Consider the following 27,972-nt stretch of genomic DNA (forward strand, 5'->3'; position numbering starts at 1 on the left):
TGGTGTTGCTGGTTTGAGTATAAAAGTATTTGTTTTAGTCTACAAAGGTCTTACAAAATAGACTTCAAATTAAAACGTCATCAGAAATTGTTAATGTTATATTTTAAAACAACTTAAAAACACTCTTTCACTACTTATTAACATACAGTGCCTCAAACATACAGTGCCTCATGTTATTTAATTTGTTATAACAAATTAAATAGCACAAGGCACTTTATATTTGTAGAATTACTTGCTCGGAAATTATCATAATACAAGTTATTGTACAAGTTAGGGCTATGACATTTGCTAGAGCTATATTCCTTGAAAGCTATCGTTGTTTACTGTGATTATAACCCACAAACCTGTGCGACATCGGTGATAAACTAAACTCTTCCTTTGTGAGCAGGAGTTACAGCATATTTGTAGTTAAAATATTCAAAGTTCAAAACTAAAACTACGCTTCGGAAGAAAAGTAATGCAACTCAAATGAATCATTTTTACGGAGAGTCATGTTCATAGCTGACTAACTTGAAACGTTGTTGTCAGGCTGTTTCTAAGGTAACGCTTACGCACAACGGAAGTAGATCAAATTACGGTGATCAGCTTCATTCTCGGATAGACATTCTGGTACACGATGGTGTTTATATATAGCGTTACGTATGATTTAAACTAAATGAGTGAGAAAGGGGTTTAGGTTAAACAAAATTGTGTTTGTAGTTTTCTGTATCATTATTTAAATATGTTTTTTTTTTTAAATTATGATCATTTGTTGAACTGTTCAGTAGACAATATCAATGAATTATGTAAACGTACGTTAATATAATAGAGCTTAGAACAGGATATTGAATGTTGACAATAACGAAGAAAACAATAACAAGTAAACGCTCATATTTTTAATTTTTTTAAGTCTGTTTATATGCATTATGGGTGGCCCTAAACGTCATGTAACGTTAATGCGACAACAAAATCATTTTAGTCTTTGTTGCAAATTACTTTAACGAGAGTTTGCAAGCTAAGCTTCCTGAAAATGTTTACACCTATGATTTACACTTCGAAGTTGTAGGAACAGTTAGTACGCACTATTTTTGTTACCGTGTGGTAATTTAGGCACTGCATTTAATATAGATCAATACACCAAAGTTAAAAAATAATTCAACTTTAAAACAAGAGAGAGAGAATTAACTCAATACATTATAAATATCTCAAAACTTTCAGGCACATACATCCGAGGTAAGGTGCAGTTTAGAAATACACCCCCTGATGTCGCCAAACACAATATTTTAATTGTGTTTTGTCTCTAACTTTGTTCAGGGAGAGTTCACGAGGCTTTAAATAACAGGACCTGTGGTGGTAAGTAGACTAAAGCATTCCAATAATATGTCTGAAGTACTGGGTCAAAGGCTATATCAGGTCATGTTTCACTTTTGCTCCGTTCTGCAGTGTCGAAAATGCAGCATTCCAATGTCATTAGCAAATGTGTGAACTTTAAAAGTAAAGCTTAGCTTCAATTGTCCTCGTGCAAATCTGAGATTTACTGAAATATCTGAACTGATTATTGTTGCTGCTCATAATAGCAGTATGAAGATGTGTGTGTCTTCATGTCACACTGGAAAATGTCATTTCCTTCAAATTCCCTTATGAGAAGCAGGTTCAATGACATTCCTGCAAGAACAACAGCTGAATGAAGTTCACTGAAAAAAAAAACGATTCATAGATGACTCATTTTATTTACTAAAAAATTTTTTAAGTTGATTGGCTGTGATAAATTTATTTGGACTTAGTTTGTTTAAACTCAACACATAAATTGTTTGCAACAATTTTGCAGACATCATTTCTTTCAGTGTTGTTGCTTTTTTGACTCTCATTTAATATGCCAGGGTTAGCTTGTACTCACCATTAAATGCAACCAATCTAGCTTTGAAATTTCCATTTTTATATATATTTTAGTTTGTTTGTTTTTTTAGCTTTATTTTTGTTACTATTATTATTTGTAATTTATAAATACTGCCGTAATTATCATAAAACTAAGCATTTTACAGAACAATTGGGTTTCTTTAAACAAAACATAATAAATATGCTCTTGTTTACTGTATGTCGCTCACCAGTTCAGAATTTAAATTTAAGACTTCATTACAAGTTCTTCTTTTAAATTTATATAAGCTCACTGAAAGAAATGATGTCTGCAAAATTGTTGCAAACAATGTATGTATTGAATTTAAACAAACAAATCAGATTTAGCAATGTTCAACAACATTTTTTTGTTTAAATTCAACCCAAATTAATTGTTTACAACCACTTAACTTAAAGAAATTTAGTAAATCCAAGGAATCATCTTTGAATCATTTTATTTCAATGTAGTCTTAAAATTAAGGTTTATTTATGCGTTCTATTTCAATTAAGTATCTTTAAACTGAGATTTTTCCACTAAGTGTTACATTTTCCTAAAGGTTCTTAGTAAAATACATCTAAAAATTGTTCTTTAAAAAAATTAACACATTTGATAACAAAAAAAATGGTTTCTATGGAAAACCAAAATCTAGTGAAAACCTCTTTTTTGGGGAAAGCATGGGGGGTTGTTTGCAGGTGCTTCTACACTTTTATTGGGTTTCTTTATTCTGTAGAACACAAGGTGTATTGAAGAATGTTATCATAATCATTAACATCCTAAGTGCGGGGTATATGGAAATCAGTGGCTAGCCTATATGTCAAATGTTATAAATATCTTCCTTTGTGTTCAACAAAAATAAGAAATTCAAACATGTTTGGAACAACCAGAGGGTGAATATGATGACAGAAGTTTGAGTAAATTATCAATGTAAAGAGTGAAAGTTCTTTCAAGTTTGTTTGCCAAAATTGGAAATATCATTACAATCACGCATTGCATCTAAGCTGAAGTCCAGATTTTAAGGACATGACCCTTGCGAGACCTTCTCAGACCCCCGAGGGGAAACACAGGAATATTAAGAAGCTTACAGAAATAATCAACGTTCAGTTGGTTTACATAAGCCAGTTTGAGACAGAGTGAAAATTCATTTGATATTTAATTGCTTAAGATCATTCAAACCAGACGACTGGTCCATGTTTACGAGACAAAAAAAAGTTAAGAAACCTGGCATTTATGCGCTAAGCGTGTAATACCAGCACAAAGCCAAGTGCAAACCAGAGTTGGGAGGTGGAAACATGCGGGGCTTACCAGGATAGCGCGCTTAGTGCAGTCACAAGACCCGACCATCCATGAACAAAAACGTCCAGGCGTTTATTTCACTGCTCGGCTACATTTAAAGCAAGTATATTTGGATACGTGAAGGTTCCCCATCCTTTCCATGGGGTGCGTGGCGCGATGGATATCTCCAAGAACATTTACGCATTCAGCACTTTGCCAGCTATGATTCTTTTTAAAAACCGCATAGAGGAGTTTTGAGACACTTTTTATTGTTATCTGAACTTCTGTGATGAGTTTGAAACGAAAGGAGGGGCGAGTGTCAAAGGAACTGACCACGAGTTGAGAAGAAAAAAAAAAACTAAGGGAAAGATGTCTACATTTGCCACCCACACGATATCGATTGTATTACATTCAAGAAGCTTCGCACTTGACGTATAAAAACAAGACGCATGTTCTCAAGAAAGACACGAGACAACAGGAACTTTTGGAAGATATATTTTTCTCTGGCAACTTTGCGTCCACATCATTAGAGGCAGAAGCACCTACCAATATATAATCGTGTAAGTCTATTTATTTTTGCCTCTGTGACTATAATTAGTGATTACGCTGAAGTGGATAATTTCTAAAGAAATTAAACGTGGACAATGCGCAATGGTTAGATTTAGGTCAAATCAAGGATGTGTTTATTTAAAACATTTAAAATTTGTATTTGTTTATTTTATATTTGGATATTATGCATTTATATAGTGTAGATATGTCGTGACTTGTACAAAAATCTGCCTATAATAACGCAGGACCACTGCGCAAATTTTGCCAAGTGCGCATTTACGCGCGTATCAACTTTTACTAGGCTATGCGACGATTTAATGACTTGCTTTCCTGTTTTGTTCGTTTGTCAGTCTGGAAAGCCATGCGGGCTGAGAAGAGATGGCACATCTTGTTGAGTATGATTCTTTTGCTCATCACCTCCAGCCAGTGCATGGACAGCAAGGAGGTAAAGGAGTCGGAAAGGAAAACTCTGCTTAATCTAATCCTGCAAGTGATCGGGGAAAAGCCCGCGTCCAGACGCGTCACCAGTGGCCTCTACTCTGTATCTCAAGATGCTAAGTTTTCCTCGCGTGAAAACACTGCACATTTGCCCAAGCCGGACAACAGCAGACCAATAGGTAAGCTGATTTGAGATCAGGTGATAAATGTAATCCAGGGCATTAACTCCTTCCTGTTTCTGCATATCAAATGCACTTTTAACACCTAATCGCTGACAGCTCGTCATATTTTGTGTTGATGAATTGCAGTGACATTAACATAACCTGTAATAATTGGCTCAATGTTAAAAGTCCAGTTTAAAAAAAAAGCTGTGAAATTGGATTAAGGAACACTCTTTTGATCTACAGAGGGTGGTAAAATGAATGCTTATGGTCTTGTTAGGCAGATAACATAACGCTGAAATCACCAGCGTAGATCTAAGAACTGCTCAGAGAAAGTTTATAAGCTTGGGAAATCATGGAGCTAATTGTCACATGTAATGGTGTGCGCCTTTAGAAAACTGCTGGTGAGCTGCTGCATTTCACAAAAAAAAAAAAAAAAAAAGTGTGTGTGCCTGAAAATGTGCTTCATGCATAACTCTGAAACTATTTGGGTTGTTTATTAATGGAATAGTGTTCCCAAAATTTAAATTTATATCTTAATTTAATCACCCGCAAGTTCTCTTAGATGTGCCTGAAATTCTTCTATTAAATAAGCACAACTGAATAATATCTTGACTCTTCTCAATTGCATAGTTTAGAAGTTGTTAAAGCTCTAAAAAGCACATCCATCTATCATATGATTAATAATTACAACAACAGTGGGCTTCATTGGAGAGTCGAGTTACAACATATGACGCATGTCCTACGTTGTAGATCACTTGACTATCCAGAATGCGTAAATGGCAGATGCTGGCAGCCATTGAAAAAAGTTGGAGCATTAAGCATGGATATTTTATCCACACAAAACCCATCGTCTTCCTATATAAGAATATATGAATCACATTTATCACATGACAATTTATTACTTTTGTATTGTTGATGTATTGTTTAGTCACATTCTGCTTCTGTATAAAAACATGGATTATTTTAAGAAAATGAGAGATACCTGTAATTTTGGGTCATTTGCTTTCTCGTTTTCACTCCATTAAGCGGTTATTTCAGCCCCAAAAATGAAAATTCTGTTATTAATTACTCACAGTCCTGTGATTCCAATGGCCTACGACCTTAGTTTGATTTGTGTTTCGAAGATGAACTAATCAGAGAGCTCAGAGAAGTCGAGAAAAGGAACCAAAAACATTGTCAAATCTTCCCATGTGATTTCAGAGGTTCAACAGCGCTCTTATGAAGCATCAAGAACACTTTTGTGCACTAAAAGAACTGTAAAAATGAGTATTAGCCAATGTTTTCTCTTCAACATCAGGTCCCGATGCAGTTTGTGTTGCTGACTCTTATGACAGTGCCTTGTACTGCCCATAGCGTTTGGGTATCATTCAAATTTTATCAATTCCAATTCTTATTCTGCCTCCTCCTTTGTGTACATTTTTAGTGCAGTATTGGTACTTTTACTCCACTATTTTTCTTTAACCTGCAGTAACTACTTTATTTTTTCTTGTCTATGGGGATTAGAAAAACCAGTTATGTGGTTCCTGTCCAATCAGATCGCACGTAGAAGGTAAATCACATCATAATGAACTACCTCAAAACATGGGCGATTTATAATTGCAGCGAACTGTTTGGACGCATTAAAAGGGTCCAAGACGATTTCCAAAATTTTAATACACATTAAGCAAGAGACTCTTTAGATGTATGCCACTGTTGAAAAGATAATGGATGTTTCTTGTATGATGACCGAAAAGGCCTTAAATGCCCAGCAGGCAGAATACGTTAACATGACATCAGATTGACGTTGTACCCTAACATCATGGGGACATTGGATTATGTTTGGAAATGAAAATCAAGTTGACGTCAGAATCCAATGTCAGGCCTACGTCAATGTCCAATATTCAACCTAAAATCAACCAAATATTAATGTCTAATGATGTTACAGTTTGACGTTGTGTGGACGTTACCATTATGACGTCTATCAGACGTTGGATTCTGATGAATAAATGTCAGTATTTGATGTCAATATGACGTTGGTTTAAGATGTTGACAAGACGTCAGATTTTGGTCACTTTCTAAAACAACCTAAAATAAACCAAATATCAACGTCATTTGATGTCGTTATTGGATATCAAAATAACAGTCTTTATAAAAGTTTTTAGACATCGGCTAGACATTGAATTTTGTGTACTGACATCACAACCTAAATCTAACCTAATATTAACGTCTTATGATGTTGTGTGCCTGCTGGGCAATAAGTAAATGCATTACAGAATGTTACATTTACAAACATCCACAAATTACATGTAAATGCATCAGCTCATACTTTGAGTAATATTTACAACAGGTACTTTTACTCTACTTGCACTACATTTTTAGGCAAGTAATGGTACTTTTACTTGAGTGTGATTTACTCTAATACTGTCTAATACTGCAAAATACTGATACTACTTTATACATCAACTAATTAAATTATTAATAATTTTTTATTTCCGATCACACTTTATTCTATTTTACAGTTATAACATGCATTTATGATTTTGTTTTTTATAAAATTCGTTTGAGAAATATTTTAGCACAATGCTTGGTCATGTTGGTTGTGACACCTTAGTTATAACTGTAGTTGCACTTAGCTTTTTAATAAGCATGAGACAATAATGATTTTAAGGTTTACCATGGTTTGGAAAAGTCAAGGTTTTTATAACTATTTTATTTAGTTGTTTTTGGGCAACAGTTTCTCCAGCAGAAAAGAAACCTCCACATCAAAAACTACTGGTCCAATATATGAAATGTTTCTTCAAATAAAATATATTGTGTTCAAATTGTTGCTTTTAATCAGACATTTAAAAAGAACTTATTTTAAAGCAGTAATGACAATACTTTGATACCATGAAATTTTTATCCAAGATTATAATACAGTCAAAATCTTATACCGAGCCCATGCCTATTCTTTACCAAATGTAGCCACACTTTTGAGCACCTCCCGTAGTCCATCATTAGATTTATGTTTAGATTATTATTCAAGATTTGGTCACTCATCAGTGCAGAAGGTCCTGCCAGTTTTCCAAAAAATATTAAAAAAAAAGAAATAAAAATGTGCACACAGGAATCAAAATATTAATTTTATAACAAATATTAATTCTTAGAGTATCTGATTCCAGAACCTGAAGAACCCTAACTTCCCCCTGTAAACAAACACTCTGACGACGCGACAAGAAAGTTAAGAGAAACATTGATAAACACAGACATTTCTACAGTTTTTTGGCACACAAAAGTGTTCTTGGAACTTTGTATGATTGCAGTTGACGTTTTTAGTTCCTTTTCTGGATTTTTAGCATGCTTAAAGTTATAACACTTGAAATATTTATTGGTGTAACTGCCTAGTGTTAAATGTCAACTACTGAATGCCCCATGTCATGTAGCTGACCAATGTGTTCTGATGTATTTAGAGATATTTTAGAATTTGTGCAGCACTTGAGAATAGTTTTGTATTTGATGTTATTATGTGGTTTCATCATTGCTTTGACACCCCATTACTTTGACGGTTTTAAAAAAAAGTGACAGTGACAGTTTTCTGGTCGGCCTGATTCAGAGCTGGTTTCTTTAACATCCACAACAAAAGAAAACAAAATTGGTGTGCATTTTTATACTTAAATTGTTTGCCAAAGGACAAATTACACCCATAAACATCTGCAGTCTCTGATCTGGATGACCTTTGAATGAGTTTACTGCCTTTTAAGTTTTGCAACGAGACTGATTTTATTCCAGTGAAGAAATGCTGGTTTTAAAATCTTGATGCTGATATCATGATCCTTTACATAATCCAAAACAGCCAACACGGTGTACTACAATGTGAATAGACAATCTGAACAGAACAGCCCATTAGTATAGGCATTTAGTCATGTTATGTAAGACTCAGGTGCAACAACATGCGTATGGACTGCGTATTATTATGCTGATAGGTGCTTGATAATGCATCATCTTGACAAATGTCTAAAAATTAAATAACCCACAAGCGAGGTATACAAATAGACATCGCAACTGCAGGAAGTCGCTGTATTTTGAATGAAAGTGCAACTCATTCATAGAGCAGTGTCGGTTATCCTGAGTTCTGTGGAGGGTTAAAATTAGCCACTGCATGGATTTGTGGACCTGACATTGATAGGCATTACAAGTTTGCATGCAATAATCTCCTTACTCCGATAGGCCGGAACTGATACTGTATGGTCTACATGCGGGGACATTGTCACAGGGTCGCCGGGCCACAGATTGTGCATAATTAGCAAGGACCCCAAGCCTCCAGCAGATTTACTGGGTGCTGGATTATCAGTCTGGGATTGCGTTCTTCCATGCATGCTTCAAACAGGGCTGTCCATCATTCTTACGTCAAGCATGTAGTCACCACTGTCAAACATATGGCGTATATTTGATTATAATCAGTTATATCATCATCTTAATAGATGTTTTCCGAGAGGTTATTGCACATTTGTGTTACAGCTATTTATAGGTTTGAGATCTGATAGACTGTTAAATGACTGTTAAATCACCGTTAATCACTCACTGGCCACTTTATTAGGTATACCTGCCCAACTGCTCATTAGTGCAAATTTCTAATCAGCCAATCACATGGCAACAACTCAATGCATTTAGGCATGTAGACATGGTCAAGATGATCTGCTGCAGTTCAAATCGAGCATCAGAATGGGGAAGAAGGGGGATTTAAGTGACTTTGAATGTTGCATGGTTGTTGGTGGCAGACAGGCAGGTCTGAGTATTTCAGAAACTGCTGATCTACTGGGATTTGCATGCACAACCGTCTCTAGAGGTTTACAGAGAATGGTCAGGAAAAAAAAATATCCAGGGAGCGGTAGTTCTGTGGGCACAATTGCCTTGTTAATGCCAGAGGTCAGAGGAAAATGGCCAGACTGGTTCAAGCTGATAAAAGGCAACAGTAACTCAAATAACCACTTGTTGCAACCCAGGTGTGCAGAAGAGCATCTCTAAATGCACAACAAGTCAAAACTTGAGGCAGATGGGCTACAGCAGCAGAAGATCACACCAGGTGCCACACATGTCATCTTAAAACAGGAAACTGAGGCTACAATTCACACAGGCTCACCAAAACTGGACAATAGAAGAATGGAAAAACGTTGCCTGGTGTGATAAGTCTCGATTTCTGCTGTATCATTTGGATGGTAGTGTCAGAATTTAGTGTCAACAACATGAAAGCATGGGTCACTCCTGCATTGTGTTAACGGTTCAGGCTGGTGCTGGTGGTGTAATGGTGTGGGGGATATTTTTTTGCCATACTTTGGGCCCAATCAGTACCAACTGAGCATCGTGTCAACGCCACAGCCTACTCAAGAACTGTTGCTGACCATGGCCATCCCTTTATGACCACAGTGCACCCATCTTCTGATGACTACTTCCATCAGGATAATACGCCATGTCATAAAGCGTGAATCATCTCTGTCTGGTTTCTTGAACATGATAATGAGTTCACTGTACTCAAATGGACTCCACAGTCACCAGATCTCAATCCAATAGAGCACTTTTGGGATGTGGTGGAACGGGAGATTCACATTTTGCATGTGCAGCTGACAAATCTGCTATCATGTCAATATGGACTAAAATCTCTGAGGAATATTTCCAGTACCTTGTTGAATTTATGCGATGAAGGATTAAGGCAGTTCTGAAGGCAAAAGCCGTTCAACTCTGTACTAGTAAGATGTACCTAATAAAGTGGCCGTGATTGTATGTAGGGTGATGTAAAAATTTAAGTCATATTTTCAGGTTTGCAGACATTTTGGGAAGGCTGTCAATGAGATGAATCTTTACTAAAAGGATAGTTTGCACCACCCCAACAAAATTGACCCTTTATTTACCAACCCCTCGCTCATCACAAATATGTTTAATTTTCGTTACTCTGTTGAACACAATGTAAAGAAATTATTTTAAAAATTCATGACAACAAATGTTTTATGTTACTTTTTGTTACAATAAGTTTAGTTTTCTTTTTTTAGTCTGTTTAACTAATTTAAGTGTGAAAATGGATAGAACTTTTCATTGTATTCAACTAAATTTAAGCCAGCAAGATTTTTTACAGTGCACAGTAGAATATAGTTTGAGGAATGTTAGAAACTGGTGACCATTGACATTCATGGTAGAAAAAAACAAATGTTATGATGTCAATAGTTACCAGCTTCCAACATTTATCAAATTATCTCAAGTTTGTGGCGAGTCAAAATGATTGAAAAACGATTTTAATCTTAGGGTGAACTATGCCTTTAAATATGCTAATACTAGCTAATACTAATACTGAGAATTATTTTTACAAATACTGTATGTCTGTATACAGATAGCTACTGTAAGTAAACAGACTTGAAGAATGACTTCATGCCATGTGCTTGGCAGTGTATTTAGTGACTGAGCTGGACGCAAGCTGATGTCATAATTACTCCCAGACTAAATACTATACACTGAATCACATCCAATAATATAACACAGTAGTATTTTTTTTTCATTTATATTTATGTCAGAAAAACATTTTAAAAACAAAAGAATTCTTCAAAGTAAATTTGCAGTACAATCAAGACATGTAGTAACTCCAATTTGTTCTGTTTGTAATGTCTCCTTTTTAATATTCACAACTTAAAATTGGCATTTTATAAAATACCTTTTCTGCTTGAGCTGTTATGAATGCCCGACATATTTTATAATTAGCAGTGACATTGTGTGGGTATTTTTAAACTCATTTACCAATTTGTGTGCCGGAAAGTGTCAGGTTTTCTGTTTAACCAAACCTGACGGTAAATCTAAAAGACTAAAATATGAAGGCTGTCAAAATATGAAATTGATGCTTTTTAGGAAATGAAAACATAATAATGGAAGCCGTTCACTAAACATGCGCACACACAAAATTGTCTGCATTTTTGAAAACAAAATATGCTTCATCAAAACTTTCATACTAGAATGTATATAAAAAACATGAAATCGCATGTAACCAAAAGCGCATACTGTACTCCGAATGCAAAAATAATCATATTAGCAAGTTCTATTTTAAGGCTGCACTATAAACTAGTCAATCTAGGGCCATATATACTTGCAAAATTAAAGTTTTGCAAACAAAAAAATAAAGTATTAAGCAAATACATAAATAGATAAATGCACATCTTAAAAAAATAGTAATGACAACAAAAATAAAGAACTACAAAGGGAAAATTAATTTTCATAAGAACTGCAAATTAAAATATAGCAATTAAAAAAAAATCTAAATAATTTGCAATAAAAAATAATAAAAAACATTTTTATAGCATTGCCTTTACAAAACCCATCCAGTCAATTGCAGTGCTTATTTTGATTTGCTTTTTAGTCCGTGAGTTTGCGATGGCGTTTTCACTTTGCACTTCACATTTCTGCACGTTTCAATTTTTTGCACATTTAATTTTTATTTCTCAAAACTTAGTTTTCTCTTTGCAGTTCTTTTAAGAGTTCACACTTAGCTCATGATTTATATTTAGCTTGTTTGGCATGCTGTTCTTGGAGAGAGCCCTGAGCTCAAGAGATCCTCGAGCCCAGAGCTCCCCCCTTTCGCAGGGTGAGGGGAGATTGAGCTCTGGTCGATCTCAAACTCCCCCGCTGCTGAGGCCAAGGCAAACTTCCTGAGAGTAAGACATTAGGCTTATTTATCTATAATATAGAGCACATTTGGATAATGGGAGGAAACCGGGGAACACGGGGGAAACCCAGGTGGACACAAGGAGAACATGCAAACTCCACACAGAAATACCAGATAGCCCAGCAAGGACCCAACGCCATTGGTATTCTTGCTGTGAGGCAACAGTGCTAGTCACTTAGCCACCACACCGCCCATTCTAGATAAAGTTGTAAGAAGGTGAGGAGAGGGGTTTCTTCCAGATGAAGATAGTTGTAGAAAGAAAATGAGGAAGGATGGATGGATGGATGGATGGATGGATAAATGGATGGATCACTTCACTTATTTTTGTTAGCAAAATAATTTTTTTTTAATTTTTAAACCAGATATTTGCATTTATTTATTTTATTTATTTATTTTTTGCTCAATACTTTGTTTTTTGTTGGCAAAACTTTATTTTATTTTGCAAATATATATGGCCCTAGATTGACTCCATACTATATGATATCTGAAAAATCTGACATTGTGATATTTATTGCGATATGAATAGAATAATCTCGGCAGATGACTTGAATAGCTTAGTTTGGAACTCATAATTGTATATTGATTGGGATGATTTCATAGGCCAGATAATCTGCATTAATTTAGGAGCATTTTACTTTTTAATCTAACTGTATTCGAATATAAGTTGAATAATCATGTGCATGCAAATCAAACCACACAGTCTTCATTGCATAAAAGTTAAATGCAATACATTTTTAGTTACAATTTCTTTAAATTATTTAAAGGCCCTAAAAACACTCTTTCACTCTATTAAGGTTAAGCTTTACAGTCACTCAACAATATGGTTCTTGGTCACATTGCAGATCCTGCGATGTGACTATTGCGAATGATCACATTGCGATATTTATGCTGAAACAAAGCCCTATTCTATTTTATTTTAAAGCACAATATGTACAATTTTGACATTAAAATATTCAAAAACGTGTTATAATTCGTACCAACTGTTTTAGAGAACATTCAAATCCAGAGAAATAATTAGTTGCATGGACCACACACCCTCAATTTCTGCTTTTGTTAAAGTAATTCTTTACATTGCTTGAGGATCCCACAAAAGCACGCCAGTATAGAGACTGACGGAACAAATTTGACAAGAGTGACGAAAGGCTTGTCTTTCTCATTTTCTTCCATCAAATGTCTCCAGCCAAACCAATATCAAGTTGAATCCAACTTCTATGTTTCTCCAACTGCTTTAGTTTGAAGTTAAGCTACTTGCTGAGGTTTGTTTCACTACAGTGTCATGCTTTAAGTGCATATGATTCAAGATCTAGTTATGTCAATTAAAATGTTTATGGACTGGTACACAAAGCAAAACATTAACACTGTTTTTTTTGTCTGTTTTTTCCAGAGATTGTCCCAAGAGACACAAGCATGAAAGACAAATTTATAGAGCATTTTACAGGTAAACAAAAAACAATTTCAATAGGTTTCATTTACAAAGATTTTTCTTGATGTGTGACTTTGCATCCAGATGTTCAGAATATAGCATAAAACATTTTCTATTCTTACATGTATGTTTGTCGAGTATGTGAATTGTCTTGTCTGCAATTGCTACATGTACATTGTGTAATATTGCATCCCACTACGCGGTGCACTCGACCTGACCTTTCACTTCCTGTGTCATGAATGATAACCAAAGTACTATCTGCTTCTTGAGTCGTTATTTAATCGGGCTGCCAGAAGTTTGTTCCAGTTTTACACAAAACCGGAAAGCAGAAAATGCATATATATAAACTAGGCACCATTTATGAACTCACATACTCTACAACTTGATAAGGCTGTTTTAAATAAAACATTCCCTTGGTCATGTGACCTATAAATGATAATGGAGGAATAACGGATTTTTGTTTCGCTATTTTTAAAAGTTGCTAGATTGTATTTTATCAATCTAAATCTGTTTTTAATTCTCACTATTAGCCTTTTTTCTTAATTATAGGCCACTATTCAAACACTTGATGTTTGTTGTTTGTTCAAACTACTTATTTAAATAAGTAATCTAAAAAAACACAATATTTCAGGGTTTTTTTGGGGGGGAACAACAGAATAGTTTTATATTCAATCCATTTCAAATTGCAAAAACTAATAAGGGTCATGTTTTATTTTGATGGTCCGTTTGTTGAATTTAAGTTACATTGCATCTACATGCCAACTAATTCTCATTAGATTATAAGCAGACTGTTAGGTTGGGGTTAGTGTTAGAGTAAGTTGACATGTTTCTTATAGTCAGTTAAACATCTGTTTAGCAGCAGTATCAACAGATATTAAGCAGACAGTCTACCAATACTCAAATGAACCATAAAAAATACAAAATAAAGTGTTACCCTAATAAGTTAAAGGTGCAGAATGCTAACCGTTAGCATAATAGCTTTGAACACAGTCCCTTCCCTGCCGTTCAAAGCCATGTCTCCTGAAGTCACGGATGAGTACCATACAAATGATAGTAGACAACACACTAGATCATGTCATTCGCCGGTTAGAAAACTTTACTGTACTTAATAATGCTACAATTCCAAATATAAAAAACTGTATTATATCTTGAGCGTTTTCAGTAGTGAAGCAAGCAAAACTTGTTATAATGTGCAATATTTCATGCAAGGACCGCTGGTCTAACTCTCTCACATGCTTTGTCCTTAAATGACTCTGCTTAGTGGTTGGCCGGCGGGGTGCAGGAATTACACTTATTACTTTTGGCCTACCCTTTTGTCGTGCTAGGTTCCCTTTGTAAAGGGTAACCAAAAAGTGGTAAGATACGGTTTGCTTTTTGGTTCCTTTTGACAGTGGAAACGGCCATAAAAGTGTACCGACTTGTACCGTACCACTCAGTGGAAATGGGCCATGTGCCATACATAATATTTCAGACTGAATTTTCAGAGTAGCGTGGTAAACAATATAGGGACCGCGTCACAGGATGTCATTGTTCAAAAATTATGTCAAGATAAAACTTCAGCTTAGTAAAGCAGGCTAGGCGGAATAGCACTATTTACTTGTTTTGTTATTAAAATAAATAAAAATCTACATGATCAATGCTATAAAAGGTATCACATGAAATTGACAATTATTTTTTTGCCGGAAGAACACTTCTGTGCATATAACCCATTTGTAAAACAACAACATCTACATAAGATTTGCGTGACTGAAATTGTTTTAAAACATAACATTACCTGTCTAAAAGAATTACTTCAGCCATGGTGTCATCCTTACTCTAGCGTGCAAAACTAACTCCAATTTTGATTCAGGATTTTAAAAAGTTTTGATTCAGCATTTGCAAACGGTGGATCTGCATGAGTGGGGTACGCAGATGTACAAATCCACATTTGTTGACAGTTTTGGGCTACTTATCAGAATTATGGGAATTGTCTGCTCGACAAATTTTAATTGGATGAACAATTTTTAGTCTTATGCCTTACCCAGAATATAAAATGCATATAAACACATTTAGATCATTTACTTTAATCATTACTATTGGAATGTGAAGAGACTTTCTACCAGAACAACAAAAAATGTTTCTGAAGACAATCACCTACTGCACCTTTAACTTATTTCCTTCATGTTGTCCAAACACAGATTGATTGTGTGGAACTCAGCATTGTTTACAGTTAATGTAAAGCCAGTCAAATACTGTAAGTTAAGCTTGCTGTAAGTTGACCTTAATAAGTTGTTTTTAAAGCCTCTTGTAAAAATGCATTAGGCCAAATGTTAGCCAAATCACATTTAAGATGATTAATCGTTTCAGAATCTTGATTCACCTATGATAATTAGTGCGAAAATCTGTTATCCGGAAACTCATACAATGAAACTTTGTAAGAGCTTTGGCAGAATCAGAATCATTAAGACTCTGCCCTTGTGATTGCATGTCAAGCGTTGGCATTCGCTAATTCTTCTTCTGGGTTTCTGCACATGTCAAAAAGTGACTCCGTTACAGCAACTCTAGCGTTTCAGCACATTTACCTAATGAGTGAGCAGACATTTTGAATTCAGAGGGATCAGAGTAACTAATCCATAAAACCTTATCATGATTGCAACCTTTTTCCCAAGCAGGGCCAGTCAAGTTTCCATCTGAATGCAGGACACATTTCCACAGAATTTATCACAACACAAGGGATTGTTCCAGACCGACATGTATGTATATCTTTAACTTAATAAAAATAATAATTGTGATTTTTCTTCTATAGTATGTGCACAAAAATATTATATGTTAAATGTAAATGTGCTTTTGATTGGCTCACAAGATGTAGATGATTTTTTTTTTCTCTCCAAAAGACTGAGCTGAAACTGTGGTCCTAGGTGATTCTTAAAAAAACAACAAAACAAATACTGGTAAAAAAACAAACTTAATTAATACCTGTTCTTCCTGACGATACATTGAGGTCCTGTGAAGCGAAATAATCAGTTTTCTAGAAACATTATTTACACCATTATTACCTCCACAGACAAATATTCAATTATTTTCCATGAACTGGTTCTTTCAGACAGTTTGTTTCTGATTAAATTTATAAATTCATTGGTTAATTTGCATAATAATTCAATGTTTATGTATTTAAACAGCACAGGTTAACTATGGTTTATAAACTGTCCACCTTATACACATCACATCTGATTTTGACTAATGTAATAATGTAAAGCTTGAATTGAAACTTGAATGAATTAAATGATGTGGCATACGCATGAATTTCAACTAGTTTTGATTGATGGCATCACGGTGGCTTAGTGGTTCGCACTGTTGCCTCACAGCAAGAAAGTTGCTAGTTTGAGTCCCGACCGATTTCGCCCACAGACCAAAGAAATACAGTATACTTTAGGTCAGTGTTTCTCAACCACATTTTTGGAGGACCACTGACCCTGCATGTTTTAGTTTTCTCCTTTGTCTGTCACACCCATTACAGGTCTCTCAGTCTCTACTAAAGAGCTGATGATCTGAATCAGGTGTTTGGTTAAGGAGACATGGGTTGTTTCTCAATATGCTTTCTTCATTGATCTTGCGTCCTCGTGTTGCGAACTCGCTCGAGAAGTCCTAGAAGTCATTGCGGCTGAATAAAGTAGGAGATGGGAAGTGCCGCACTTTATATAGGTTTATTATTAAAGTTCAGAGATTTAGCTTATTTATCTCAGGAGTTTTCCTAAATGAGACTGTGAAAGTAAACATTACCATGAAAATCTAACTAAAGGCATAAACACATTAAGGGTGTTTATTTGCGGAAATTCATATTAAAATAAGTTTTTTGTATTGTACTAAGTATATTTGTAAGGTTATATATATATTAAAAAAGGGGGGAAACAGTAAGTTGTTGTATGAATGCTGTAATTTTTAAATAATTTTCCATTAAAAACACGTGAAGGTTATGTGACCATCAGGAAAAACAGAGCATCTAATTCTCACAGGACTCATTCGCGCAGTCTCCCGAGTTTGTTTTTCAAAAGTGACCTGGCAAGACTGGTCTCTACTAAAACACAAGTTTGTTCCCTGCGTTCTTGGAATTGAGAAACAGGCATGAAAACATGCAAAGCTGGTGGTCCTCCAGGAGCATGGTTGAGAAACACTGCTGTAGGTGAACTGGATAAACTAGACTGGCTGTAGTGTATGAGTGTGTGTGAGCGTTTCCCAGCATTGGGGGTTCGCGGCAATCTCAGTGCTGGGTTGCAGCTAGAAGGGATTTTGCCACATAAAGCATATACCCGAGTAATTAGTGATTCATTCTGCTGTGATGACTCCTGATAAATCAGAGACTAAGCTGAAGTGCTATAAGTTCTGATCGATTCATTTTTTAACGTAAAAGCATTAAATTGTTCTTTTGCTCAAGTCACACATGTGTTTATCACTGCCTTATTAGTGCTTTTTTCAGTTTAGCCACTGTTGGAGCAGTGCAGGATGGTGTATGTAGGTCATTTGGCTAAAGTCATATAGGAGTGACTGTCGGGCACATTCTAAACTGAGTTGAGATGACCTTGGAGATATGTGCTGATGCAAACTGTTTAACACAGTAAGGTCCAATTTGGACTGACTGGTTCATCCAGTTCACTATAAAGATGAACCAGTTCAAAAGAACTTCACTTCATATAACTTCACCCCAGAACATGGTTTTTAGCTATTAAAAAAAAAAAAAAAAGTCCACTGGAGGAAAAAAGTCTACATCTTAGATGGATTTGCGGAACCTAAATAAACTCTGGATTGCTCTGGATGCCCAATCTAGGGCCCACAAGCCAAAGTTGTAACCTTTGATTTGGCCCCCCATGCCATCTGAGAATGGATCAGAGATTGATTTCAAATTTAATGTAAAATTGTACTTGTTTGTTTTATTGTTACCAAAAAAGCTACCAAAAAAGCTATCTGAGATTGAATGTTTTAATGTAAATAGTGTACTGTAGATGAATCAGATAGAGAGAAACAATGCTGAGACTTTGGTAAGCGAATCTGCGAATCAGCGAAGGCAGATTCTGCTTGACTAGTGTATTCATTGAACTCCACTGTGTTATAAATGTGATTGTTTATGTTTTATTGCAATAAGTTAAGTTATACTGCATTAGTTAATACAATTCAAATGAATGCTTTCTAATATTTTTTTGAAATTATTAAATGAATTAGGAAATTACCCATGCCGATTTTAATGTAAAATTTTTTTTATTATTATCTTTGGCCCAAGGCGATCAGTGATATTTGGTTTTTGACCCTTTATTCGAAAACGTTTGTTCACCCCTGCTCTAGAAAAACTGTTCTTTATTAGTTAATTACCATCAATGACCGGTGATGGAAAGAGTACTGAAAAATCATACTCAAGTAAAAGTACCATTACTTGCCCAAAAATGTAGTACAAGTAGAGTAAAAGTATCTGTTGTAAATATCACTCAAAGTATGAGTAAATAGTGGACATTTCAAAAGTACTCAAGAGTAAAAAGCTGATGCATTTACATGTAATTTGTGCATGTGTGTAAACGTAACATTCTGTAGTGCATTTAGTTATTGCAAAGCAGGCACACATTAATATTTGGTTATAAGATGTTAATATTAATATAACGTCATAAGACGTTAATATAAGGTCATATTTAGGTTGTGATGACAGATGACCAAAATTTTGTCTAGCTAGCGTCTAAGGATGAAGTTATTTTGATGCCCAATAATGATGTCAAATGACGTTAATATCTAGTCAATTTTAAGTTGTTAGAAAGTGACCAAAATCCAACATCAAGCCAACATCTTAAACCAACGCCATATTGACGTCAAATACTGACATTTATTTCTCGGGTATGGCAACCAAAATCCAACGTCTGATAGACGTCATAGTGGTAACGTCCACACCATGTCAAGCTGTAATATCATTAGACATTGATATTTGGTTGATTTTAGGCTGGACGTAGACATTGGCCTATCATTGGGTTCTAATGTTCTGATTTTCATTTCCAAATAAAAACGTCCCCATGACATTGGGGTACAACGTCAATCTGATGTCATGTTGATGTCTTGTGCCTGCTGGGTATTTAAGACCATTTCGGTCATTATACAGTAAATATTCGTCATCTTCTCATCTGTGACATACAACTAATCAGTATCTGGGTCAATACGTGTAAAGATTTGACATTTGACATTTTAATGTTTCTAAACAGTTTGCTGTCATTATAAATCGCCCATATCATGAGGTAGTTCATTATGATGCGATTTACCTTCTGTTGAGCGATCTGATTGGACGGGAATTACAGTACTGATTTTTCTAATCCCCATAGACAAGAAAAAATAAAGTGGTTACTGCAGGTTGAAAAAAAATAGTGGAGTGAAAGTACCAATACTGCACTAAAAATGTACTCAAGGGAAAGTAAAAGTACACATTTATAAAACTACATAGTAAATTACAATTCCTAAGAAAAACTACTCAATTACAGTAGCTTGAGGGTTTGTATTTAGTTACTTTACACCATTGTCAATGACTAATGTTACAGTTTTTCTCAATCGCTTTGGTGCGTTTCTCACAACACCAGTGCATTTCTGCACAACAGTTAATGCATTTCTCAAAACAATCAGTACAAACTGCAAAACCTAGCTGATAACTTGCAAAAGCTCATGCTCAAAAAAACTTCCTAATCTGCAATTGCCTCTGAATATCACAGTAACTGTACATAAAAAAACAAATAAAAAAAATACTAATACTACTAATACTTTCCTTCTTAGACTTTACAGACCTGAAACTTGCGTATAGCGCTTATTTATTGTTGCTCTTATAGTTGTGTAAATTGCTTCCTTGTCCTCATTTGTAAGTCGCTTAAAAGCGTCTGCTTAATGACTAAATGTAAATGTAAAATGTATAGTTCATTTCTTAAAAGCAAGTATTCATGTCAATCAAAGTGTCAGTATCATCAAGATAAAAAATCCTGACACCATTGTTTATGAACAAGATAGTCAAATGGCTTTGTCATGTTTTCATTATGACAGTTTACTCTGGACATTTTTTCAATGCAAAAAAAAGTCAGATTTTGGTGACACGTCCTGAAAATGCTCAAGACAGCAGTATATACTATTTGCACCGCCATTTGAAAACTACAGCAGAGTCAGACATCACTGCATTTAGTGAGGTATCTGAGTATGACACTGAATATGTATGTTTCACATTTTTACAGCATTTGCTCGTTGCAATCCTAATTTATTCACAGTATTGTGCAAAAGAATAAACACACACTTATTTACAAATAGCATAAGCTTCCTTTGGGTAAAGCTGGGCACAACTGTAAACTATATTGCAGAACATATTGGAACTGAACCTACAACACAGGTCTGTAAATCAATCACGAAATTGTTCAATTTGGAAGATTTTTTCAGAAAAATAAAGATTACATTTGTTTTTTTATAAAATTAGTTTGACAGATTTTGACAACTAGTTCAACATTTTTGTATGTAACGACTCAAGTAATGAAATGAGGACTATTAGTTTTATATGCAATGACTATTCAACATTTACAAGTTTAGTTAATTTTGACTGACATGACATAAGCAAAGAATAATGTTATAAAAAGCAGAGAGTTGTATGAAAGCAATTGATGCATGTCTAAAAGCATCTGCAATTTGTTGGAAGGAATGAGAAACTGCTACTAGGATGTGCACAAATGACTAATTGTTTTAAGAAATGCATTAACTGTTGTGCAAATGTAAATAGTGTAGTGAGAAATGCATCAAAGCGACTGAGAAAAACTGTAACTGAAACCTTGCAATGTGTACCATAGAATTGAATTGAAATGGCTCATTATTATTTAGATGTTCTTCAGATATCTTTTGTATTTTGTAAAGAAAAAATGTGTAGGTTTGACATGACATGAGTTGATTAACACAGTAAATGTTTTTATTTTTTTATTTTAGGCTGAGCTGTTCCCTTTAAAAGCCATGAAATGCTAACCAACATTATGATCCTAATAAATCAAATGTTTGTTTGTTTGTTTGTTTGTTTGTTTGTTTGTTTGTTTGTTTGTTTGTTTGTTTGTTTGTTTGATATAAACTTTAATAACGCTGCCTGTTTTTTTTATTTTTCAAAAGTAAAAAACAATATGTTTTGACAGGGAGTTACACCAAAAATGCTCCTCCGCCCTTAGTCCTCATGGACTTTGTGTGTTCATGAGAGGTTTGCATTTTTCCTTTAAATAACACTTTCCTAACGGGCTGTCTAAACTGTTATTCTGTTTAGAGAGAGTAGATGTCAAACCTAATCAGGGTTCTTTTCTTCAACGCTGTTAAATTCTATATTTCACAAAACAAACCGGAGACAAAGTGGTTGCCCAGAGTGATGATCAGATTTATATTTTGGGTCACAAAAGTTGCCTGATTTCCCCTAGACATTGGCTGTTTTGTTTAGTTTTTTCGTAAGTAAAAACACTTGTGTGTTTGTGGCCAGAGATGTTTTGTGAACTTGCTCCATGACCCTCCTTCTCTGGTTCTCCACGGAGAACGAAGTGTTGTGAAACTCAACTTTAGATACCGTGGACGTTTCATTTGTAAATAAGGAGCTATGAAATATTGCAATATAGTAGTGAAAAAGTGCAGAATACGTTTAAAGATGAGATATTATTTGGTACGCTGGGATTTGTAAACAAGTTCATGCAAAACCGATAACCGAGCAGCTGTATTTGAGAACTTGGCAGCCACGAGGAACTCTGGAAATGGCAAAAGCATAATAATTCATAAGAAAATCAGAGGTTCTGTCTTCCAGAGCATTTTTATGGCTTAAATGCTCCCTAAACTGTAGTAAACTTGAAACGTGATATGTTTTTATGTACGGTAACAGCAAATCCAAAGTCATCCGTTACTATATCCTGTCAAGATACTTGTGTTTGAGTTCTGCTTTGACAATGTCACTCTTGAACCGAAATGTGGCTCTACCTTGAGAGAAAATGATGGCGACAGTGTTTGGAAAAGGTCAGCAATGGGATGTTCAGACTTCACAAACACCATTATGGGTGGAGGCATGTGGTGCTTGATCCCACACAGTCATTTTAGGCCATCAAGTACATTATTTGGGCACAGATTAAGCTATTTGCTGGGATCCATCTAACCCTTAGCTATGTTCGCATTCTTTACGTCATCCCATGATGAGAGCTGCACTTAAAGCAGAATTTCATCAGGGCGTTTTAAGTGCTGACGTTTGCTTCATGTCACGTCACGGCAGAAGCTGTGTTTCATCCCTGTTGTTAATGTCTGTTTAACATTCTGCCTCTTGTCTCTGACAGATTATAAAAGATGTGCAAGATTGCTAACAAGGCTAGCGATGAGTCCCCTTTGCACACAATCATAGAAAACGCATGTAAGTACAAACATTTGTGGATGTTTTGAACTACTTTTAAGATGTCCAAGTGGGATGTGTTTTGTTTTAAGTACAAAAACCTGTTAAAAATATAATTAAAAAAATTTAAAAAATGCACAGCATACATGTGTACACCCATTTTAAAATGTAGTATTTTTATGCATTTCACAGTGAATATATAGACAATATACACTCACTGGTCACTTTATTAGGTACACCTTACTAGGACTGGGTTAGACCCTTTTTGCATTCAGAACTGCCTTAATCCTTCGAGGCATAGATTCAACAAGGTACTGGAAATATTCCTCAGAGATTTTGGTCCGTATTGACATGATAGCATCACACAGTTGCAGCAGATTTGTTGGCTGCACATCCATGTTGCGAATCTCCCATTCCCCCACATCTCAAAGGTGCTCTATTAAATTGAGTTCTGGTGACTGTGGAGGCCATTTGAGTACAGTGAACTCATTGTCATGTTTAAGGAACCAGTCTAAGATGATTTACGCTTTATGACATGACGCGTAATCAATGTTTTTCCAATCTTCTATTGTGCAATTTTTGTGAGCCTGTGCGAATTGTAGTTTCAGTTTCCTGTTCTTAGCTGACAGGAGTGGTGCCAGTGTGGTCTTCTGTTGTTGTAGCCCATCTGCCTCAAGGTTGGATGTGCTGTGCGTTCAAAGATGCTCTTCTGCATACCTTGGTTGTAAAGCTGCACAATTAATCATAAAAGATCCCGATCCTTATTTGACCCCCTTGGTGATCATAATCCAGCATTTCTTACCATTCTGTCAATCATATTTTCAAGTTCAGGAGTGAAGCAGTGGTGGCCGCAAAAGTCTTCATATTGTTTTACATACGTTGTTGAGCAATGTGGACACCTCCAAATGGTGTTGAAAGAGTCACATCCTGTATTTATAAGATATAATTCACCCCAAAAATGTCATTTCTGTCTTCATGTCATGATGTATTTACGACCGCAAAATCACACGTGACGTGAGCTGACCGTCAGCTGTTACCACAGAGAGCGGGCACGCGCGCCTCTGAATAAAGTCTACTTTAGTGAACAGAACTTGCATAGGCTGTGAATAACAGGTAATAAAGTTGTAAATAACAGTCAGTTTGTGGCACAGAGTGATCGTTTGGGAGCAGCGCGGGAAGTGAACCGCTCTTAGCACTGAAAAAAAAAACGAAAGCGCGCACAGTTTTGCCAGATTTAGCTGACTAATTCCAGCCCAAAAAGTATTAAAAAAACAGCTGAAATGCAAAAATACCCACCCAGTCTTCTGTATTCACGGAAATCACGCCAGTAACCGATTTTAAGCAGAAAATGACAGATTGTAAGCATGTCTCAAACACAATAACTCAACATCAGAATTATCATCAGCATTAATGACCAGAACAAATCTAATGTCTATTCAAGTCCACCATTCCAAGTCTATACATCATTTAGCATTTTAACCAACAGTACAGCTACACAAACCCTATTGCTGTTTCACCACATGATTGAGAATAACAATAATAACAGCCCACTCATATTAACCATTATTTTACATCTACAGAAACGTGAGAAAATCGTGATCTTTATTTTAGGCAAAAAAAAAATGCGATTCTCATTTTAGCCAGAATCGTGCAGCTCTACTCAGATGTAACAAATGGTTATTTGAGTAACTGTTGCCAATCAGCTGGAACCAGTCTGGCCATTCTCTTATGACCTCTGACATCAACAAAATATTTGCGCTCACAGAACTACCACTCACTGGATATTTTCTCTTTTTCGGACCATTCTCTGTAAACCCTAGAGATGGTTGAGCGTGAAAATCCCAGTAGATCAGCAGTTTCTGAAATACTCAGACCAGCCCTTCTGGCACCAACAACAATCCCAAGCTCACTTAAATCACCTTTCTTACCCATTCTGATGCTCGGTTTGAACTGCAGCAGATCGTCTCGACCATGTCTACATGCCTAAATGTTTGAGTTGCTGCCATGTGATTGGCTGATTAGAAATTTGTGTTAATGAGCAGTTGGACAGGTGTACCTAATAAAGTGACTAGTTAGTGAATACATAAATATATTATTGTACATTCTCGGTCATCCTAATGACAGAATATAGAATAAAATGCAACAGACAGACAGACAGACAGACAGACAGACAGACAGACAGACAGACAGACAGACAGACAGACAGACAGACAGACAGACAGACAGACAGATAGATAGATAGATAGATAGATAGATAGATAGATAGATTCTTCCAATTATTATTAATAATAAGAATAATTGCGTATTTGACATTGTTATTTTCATTATTTATTTTCCAAAACAAGAACGTGGCAGCATTTGTACTAGCATGGTCTGCTCCCGGTTACTGTTGGGAAAGTTTTGCATGTTTCTTTAACTGAAACCTTAGATGAAATATTGAGTAAGATATAATGTCAGTTTAATCATGGCCATCTGCTACATTTGGAGGCATGCAGTTAATGCACGGTTCACGCAGGCAGAAAACAACTTCCAGACATCTTCCACTTTTGAATTTGCATTGTAATGTACATTCCTCGATGAACCAACCGCTTTGAAGATGATACATAAAGTGACACGACACTCGTGTTGCCGTGTTCAGGCAATTTAAATGCCGATTTAATTTAGTATGACTTTAAGAGATTTTGAACTTTGTGTTTATGTCTAATAACAAAACGCAGTGCACAAGCTTGGATCTATCAGTTTTATACAACTGAATAAGCATGTATTGGACTGTATAATAAAATGATGAAATAACCGCATGTGTCAGAGACTCGACCATTACTCATTTAATTCCTAGAAGCATATTTAGAATAATTCAAGACTGAACCGCAGTGCTAGAATCAGTCAGTCCTGTGACATCATCAATGAAATGAGACATTCAAAGAACTTGTTAGTGAAAGGTGAAAGAATCCATTACCAATGTGAACGTCAAATAATGCAGCTGGTGAATTACGATGGTTTTATTAGGTTATGATTACGGTTAAGCCTGTTTTTTCCTCTGAATCAATTAGAAATGGTTAAATTGCCTTTTATGAGGTGAATAAGTGATTTCTATTCAAGTGGAGAGAAATCTGAAGTTCATTGTTTCTGTGTTTGACAGGTTGACTCGCTTTAAACTTAATTTAGTCACTTTTCTAACTGCATGCCGAAAGTACAGCTTTAAACGAAAAGAAAGATGTGTTATTGTTAAATATTTAACACCTGATTCTTTATGCGCCGCAGGTCCTGAGGATATAAAAGAAGAAGCTCTGAGGATTTTGGAGTACATTATTTTTTTCCAAGGAAGTGCCTTCAAACCACTGCAATTAACTGTCATTGTTTTCATTTACTGTCATTTCCATTTCCAACGAAAGATTGTTCTGAATGAATACAAAATATAATTTTTTGCTTATCATAATTTATATGTTTGTGTTATGATGCTATTAAAATATAGTTTTGTTTAATAGCTTTGCTTTTGATATTATGAGTTTTAAAGAAAGTATTATTTATCGTTGCTGCCAGTTATTTATTTAAATGATGTGTAAATATTCTGTCCTGATTACCAGAGAGGATATTGGAATATGTATCTCATTAAAACCGTCATTACTATTAAATATATTTCTGTTTTGTATTGACATGTATTATTTTAAATGCAAATCTAAATATATGTCATTTCAACTAGGGTTGGGTCGATAGACGATGCTATCGTCCATCGCCGATGACTAATAGACATCACAATACTGAGATGGCATCCCGATCCTCTGTACCGCCCCTCTCGCAAACTTTCCCGAGAAAAATACACACTTAGGCCCTGTTTAGACTAATACGTCTTAGTTTTAAAATGGCATTTCAGAATGAAAAAGATCCATGCCCGCACTGGTGTTTTATCTAGGTTTTCTGAAAATCCCTCCTTCCATACTATAACACTAAAAAAATGCACATTCCGTGATCACACAGAGACAGATACTGTCATGTGCTCGTCTGAGCTCAAAACCCCAGAGAGCAGTGCACGTCGAACAGTTTATCAATGATGTATTGTAGGATTGCGTCTCACTATAGTTGTTAAACGTGTTATTTTATTAATCTTGTCTCTATCTAACGACTCTTCTGTCTTTTGAATGCATCAGGTAACGTGTCACAGCTGAAAGTACGTCGCTTTAATCATTCGCTTTCACGCTTGTACTTAGTCATTTTAGTGAAAACCTCAGCTACTGTTGGCTGGTTTCTGTTGGTTGTGCAACTTTTTTACCAACCAAGTTTGTCGACACCATTGTAACAACACAGATCACTGTGTCCCGCGGAAAAAGTGATTGACAGAAGAAATTTGTGTGTAACTCATGTTTATTTATTTATAATTTGGTTATGGATAGGCCCACACGGAATCTATGCGTGCAGATATCCGTAGATTTTTTGCCCATCATTGAGTCTATTTATTTACTTGTGTAAATGTGTGTAAATTTCTATTTATTACATTTTTTTTATTAATTTCAGTAATTTCATTGACTAATATGAAAAATTTTATATGATTTTTTTACAGTTAATACAGTTTGTAAAGTAATATTTTCTGTCTTTTATGATATATATTACATTACAGACTTGCTTTGTTTAGCAATGTATAAGTGGATCTAATTGGATTTGCATTGAAAACATTAAATAACAGTTAAAAAGTTATTATTTTTAATTTCATGTATTTAGTTAATAACGATACTCCCGAAATTATTCTACACAAATCGGAAGATCATCTACAAAATTCTAAATAAAAATAGCAAAAAAAATTACGCAGATTCTGTGTGGCCCTAGTTATGGGTAAAACAAAGACCATCCGGGTCAGGTAGTTGAAACGATTAGCTACAAATAATTAATTCATTATGAATGAATTAATTATTCATAAATTATTAATTCACCGCCATCTACGACGACGATGCCATCGTCCATCACGATGTTTCACATTGGACATTGTACGATGGCAAATTGGTCGTCATCGCCCAACCCTAATTTCAGTCATCCATACTCTTTACGAAATGATGAACGTTTCATACCATGCTGTCATTTCCACGATATCCACCATTGGCACTTAAAGAACTTCAAACGATAAATTATTTCAATGACAAAAACACATTGTTTGTTTGATAACAATGGTAATATTGCACTGATGCTTTGAAAGAATAAAATCATTCAAGCACACTTATTGCTTTTGTTTTTTATTCAGATGTTCAT

The 27,972-nt window shown here is 35.3% G+C and overlaps 2 protein-coding genes across 17 annotated transcripts in view; one reads left to right on the forward strand and one right to left on the reverse strand.

Annotated features, from left to right (window-relative positions):
• zgc:153738 overlaps positions 1 to 27,972 on the reverse strand; it is a 50,122-nt gene that overhangs the window by 10,185 nt on the left and 11,965 nt on the right. For 3 of the 12 annotated variants that reach the window (XR_012383735.1, XR_012383734.1, XM_073909540.1), the window contains exon 1: positions 345 to 523. The exons of 4 other annotated variants lie outside the window; for them this stretch is intronic. Coding sequence is in view for 2 of the 8 variants with exons in the window: in XM_073909540.1 (XP_073765641.1) it covers positions 345 to 355 (11 nt within the window). In the remaining 6 variants the exon portion in view is untranslated. Of the gene's footprint in view, positions 1 to 344; positions 570 to 3,175; positions 3,449 to 27,972 lie in introns of those variants that run through there. 5 more of the 12 variants (XR_012383737.1, XM_068222969.2, XR_012383738.1 and 2 more) reach the window with 4 other exon arrangements.
• alkal1 (ALK and LTK ligand 1) lies at positions 533 to 27,940 on the forward strand. 5 transcript variants are annotated; one of them, XM_073909066.1, is made up of 7 exons: positions 550 to 1,212; positions 1,294 to 1,332; positions 4,045 to 4,311; positions 13,338 to 13,391; positions 16,028 to 16,108; positions 22,685 to 22,758; positions 25,999 to 27,940. In XM_073909066.1, exons 3-6 carry the CDS (start codon positions 4,056 to 4,058, stop codon positions 22,747 to 22,749), a joined length of 456 nt encoding a protein of 151 aa, XP_073765167.1. In that variant the 5' UTR covers positions 550 to 1,212; positions 1,294 to 1,332; positions 4,045 to 4,055; the 3' UTR covers positions 22,750 to 22,758; positions 25,999 to 27,940. The 5 variants fall into 5 exon arrangements, with proteins under 5 accessions (XP_073765168.1, XP_073765167.1, XP_068078950.1 ...); XM_073909067.1 differs by lacking the exon at positions 1,294 to 1,332 and having other exon boundaries at positions 533 to 609; XM_068222849.2 differs by lacking the exon at positions 550 to 1,212 and having other exon boundaries at positions 1,309 to 1,332; positions 16,025 to 16,108.

This window comes from Danio rerio, chromosome 8, assembly GCF_049306965.1.
Source record: "Danio rerio strain Tuebingen ecotype United States chromosome 8, GRCz12tu, whole genome shotgun sequence".
In the NCBI taxonomy this organism is placed as follows: Eukaryota; Metazoa; Chordata; class Actinopteri; order Cypriniformes; family Danionidae; genus Danio; species Danio rerio.